Source organism: Dipodomys ordii, unplaced genomic scaffold (genome assembly GCF_000151885.1).
Source record: "Dipodomys ordii isolate 6190 unplaced genomic scaffold, Dord_2.0 Scaffold176, whole genome shotgun sequence".
Lineage (NCBI taxonomy): Eukaryota > Metazoa > Chordata > Mammalia > Rodentia > Heteromyidae > Dipodomys > Dipodomys ordii.
The window spans coordinates 2,958,767-2,960,935 of NW_012267392.1; the positions used below are offsets into that span (position 1 = coordinate 2,958,767).

The 2,169-nt window shown below is 48.2% G+C and overlaps 1 protein-coding gene across 1 annotated transcript; it reads right to left on the reverse strand.

Moving 5' to 3' along the window:
* Window positions 1-224: 224 nt before the first annotated feature.
* LOC105998879 (olfactory receptor 6C75-like) lies at window positions 225-1,169 on the reverse strand. The gene has a single exon (XM_013033714.1). It carries the CDS (start codon window positions 1,167-1,169, stop codon window positions 225-227), a length of 945 nt encoding a protein of 314 aa, XP_012889168.1.
* Between the last annotated feature and the right edge of the window lie 1,000 nt (window positions 1,170-2,169).

A 2,169-nucleotide genomic window follows, 5' to 3' on the forward strand; every position in this document is an offset into this window, starting at 1 on the left:
ACCACTTGAGCCACAGATGCACTTCTAGCTTTTTGGTGATTCACCAGAAGTAAGAGTCTCACAGATTTTCCTGCCCAGGTTGGTCATGAACCTTGATCCGCAGATCTCAGCCTCCTGAGTAGCTGAGATTATAGGCATCAGATACAGGTGCCCATTTCCAATATCCATTAAAATAGGGAAAATGTTTCTCTGCCACCTTCCACTCCTAGGTCATGTGATTCTTCTTACCTCAATGTCCCCCTTCTGCACAGTGCCTCCTGGAGAGCCTGGTGGACCTGCTTGTTGCGCAGAGTGTAGATGACAGGGTTCAGCAGGGGAGTCACCACTGTATTCACCAGCGCCGCCTCTCTGTTAGAGTCCAGCCTGCTTGTTTGCTTCGGCTTCACGTATATGAAGACACAGCTGCCATACATCAGGGAGAGGACCATGAGGTGGGAGGAGCAGGTAGAGAATGCTCTCTGTCTTTCCTTGGCTAAGGGGAGACGTATAATGGTGGCCGCTATGTTGCTGTAGGCCACGATGGTTATGGTGAGGGATGTGAAAAGGATTAACAAGGCCAGGGCAAAGGCCATCATTTCAGCAGATCTAGTGTCAGAGCAGGAGAGATGGATCAGAGGGCCAAGGTCACAGAAGAAGTGAGGGATGACATGGGGACCGCAGAAGGACAGCCGGGAAATCTTCACCAGTAGACCAGTGATGAGTGGAAAGCTGGTGGCAAAGCAGGCAATGACCAGCAAGAAGCAAGTCCTCGGGCTCATGATGCTGGGATAGTGCAAAGGCCTGCAGATGGCCACATATCGGTCCACAGACATCACAGCGATGATGAGGAAACCAGATGATCCCACAAAGATAAAGACAAATGCTTGTATGAAACAGGCAGCAAAAGAAATGGTCTGCCTGCCAAAAAGAAAAATGAGCAGCAACTTGGGAATAACTGTGCTGGTGAAGCAACACTCAATGAAAGAAAAAACGCAGAGGAAGAAGTACATGGGTGTCTGGAGATGGGCGTCGGCACAGGTGATGGTGATGATGACCATGTTTCCTGTGATGGAGGCCAGGTAGGCCAGCAGGTGCACAGAGAAGAGAATCTTCCCCAGGTGCTGGACGGCCGGGAATCCCTCCAAGATGAATTCCTGGACAATCGTTCCATTTCCTGTTCTCAGAGACATCTTTCTCATCAGTGTAGCTAAGGTTGGCAAATTACAGACAGCCTGAGGCTTCTGAGGGAGACACAAGGCTCAGGGTTCTGCGGTGCTCTGCAGTTCTGGTGAGGATATAACCATGCAGACCATGGCACTGCCTTGGTGTGATACCTGTGTGTTCCTGACACCTAAAGATATGATCAATATCACATCATTGTTTGTCTCAGATTATCATTAGCTTCATACTTGTTGCCATGACAATCCTCATTGTCAGCCTCACTTTTGGAGACTTTAAAATATTTGGTTGCCTGGTGCTAGTGGCTCACACCTGTAATTATATCTTCTTACGTGGCTGAGATCTGAGGATCACAATTCAAAGTCTGTCTGGACAAGAAAGTTTGTGAGACTCTTAAGTCTCACAAAGAATCAGAAGTGGAGCTATGGTTCAAGCAGGAGTATGCTAACCCTGGGGAGAGGAGGGGGGAATCTCAGGGACATTGCCTAGGCCCTGAATTCAGGCTGTAGGACCAGCATACACACACAAAACACTTAGTAATCTCCTGGTCACCAAACATAGTATTTCTGGCACTCTGATCAACACTTATAAGTGTGAGGTGCCCCCACCCCTGTCTCCACAGGGGGAGCGATCTCAGCCTCCAGAGACCCAGGAAGGCCTGACAGTATGGCAGGAATGCTACCACTGGAATCGATCCAGGACTTTCCCAGAATTCCTGTTGTGTTCAAATGAGGTGAAAAAATATCTGTAACAGGATCAAATCTTATTGACCTTTCAATAAAAAACACATTTAATCCCACTCATGTTACTTTCTCTAACCAATCAGTAAATGCACATGAGTCTTTGGAGAATCTATTGGTAGCATGGCAATCTTACAGAAACAGCGAACTGACCAGGCACCAGGCTGCTCAGTGACACATGTAAGCTGCTATTCAAGGGAGGGTCTTTGTCACAGGCTCCAGCTGGCATATGAGATGCACCTAGGTCACCTGTGCACAAGATAAGCACCCT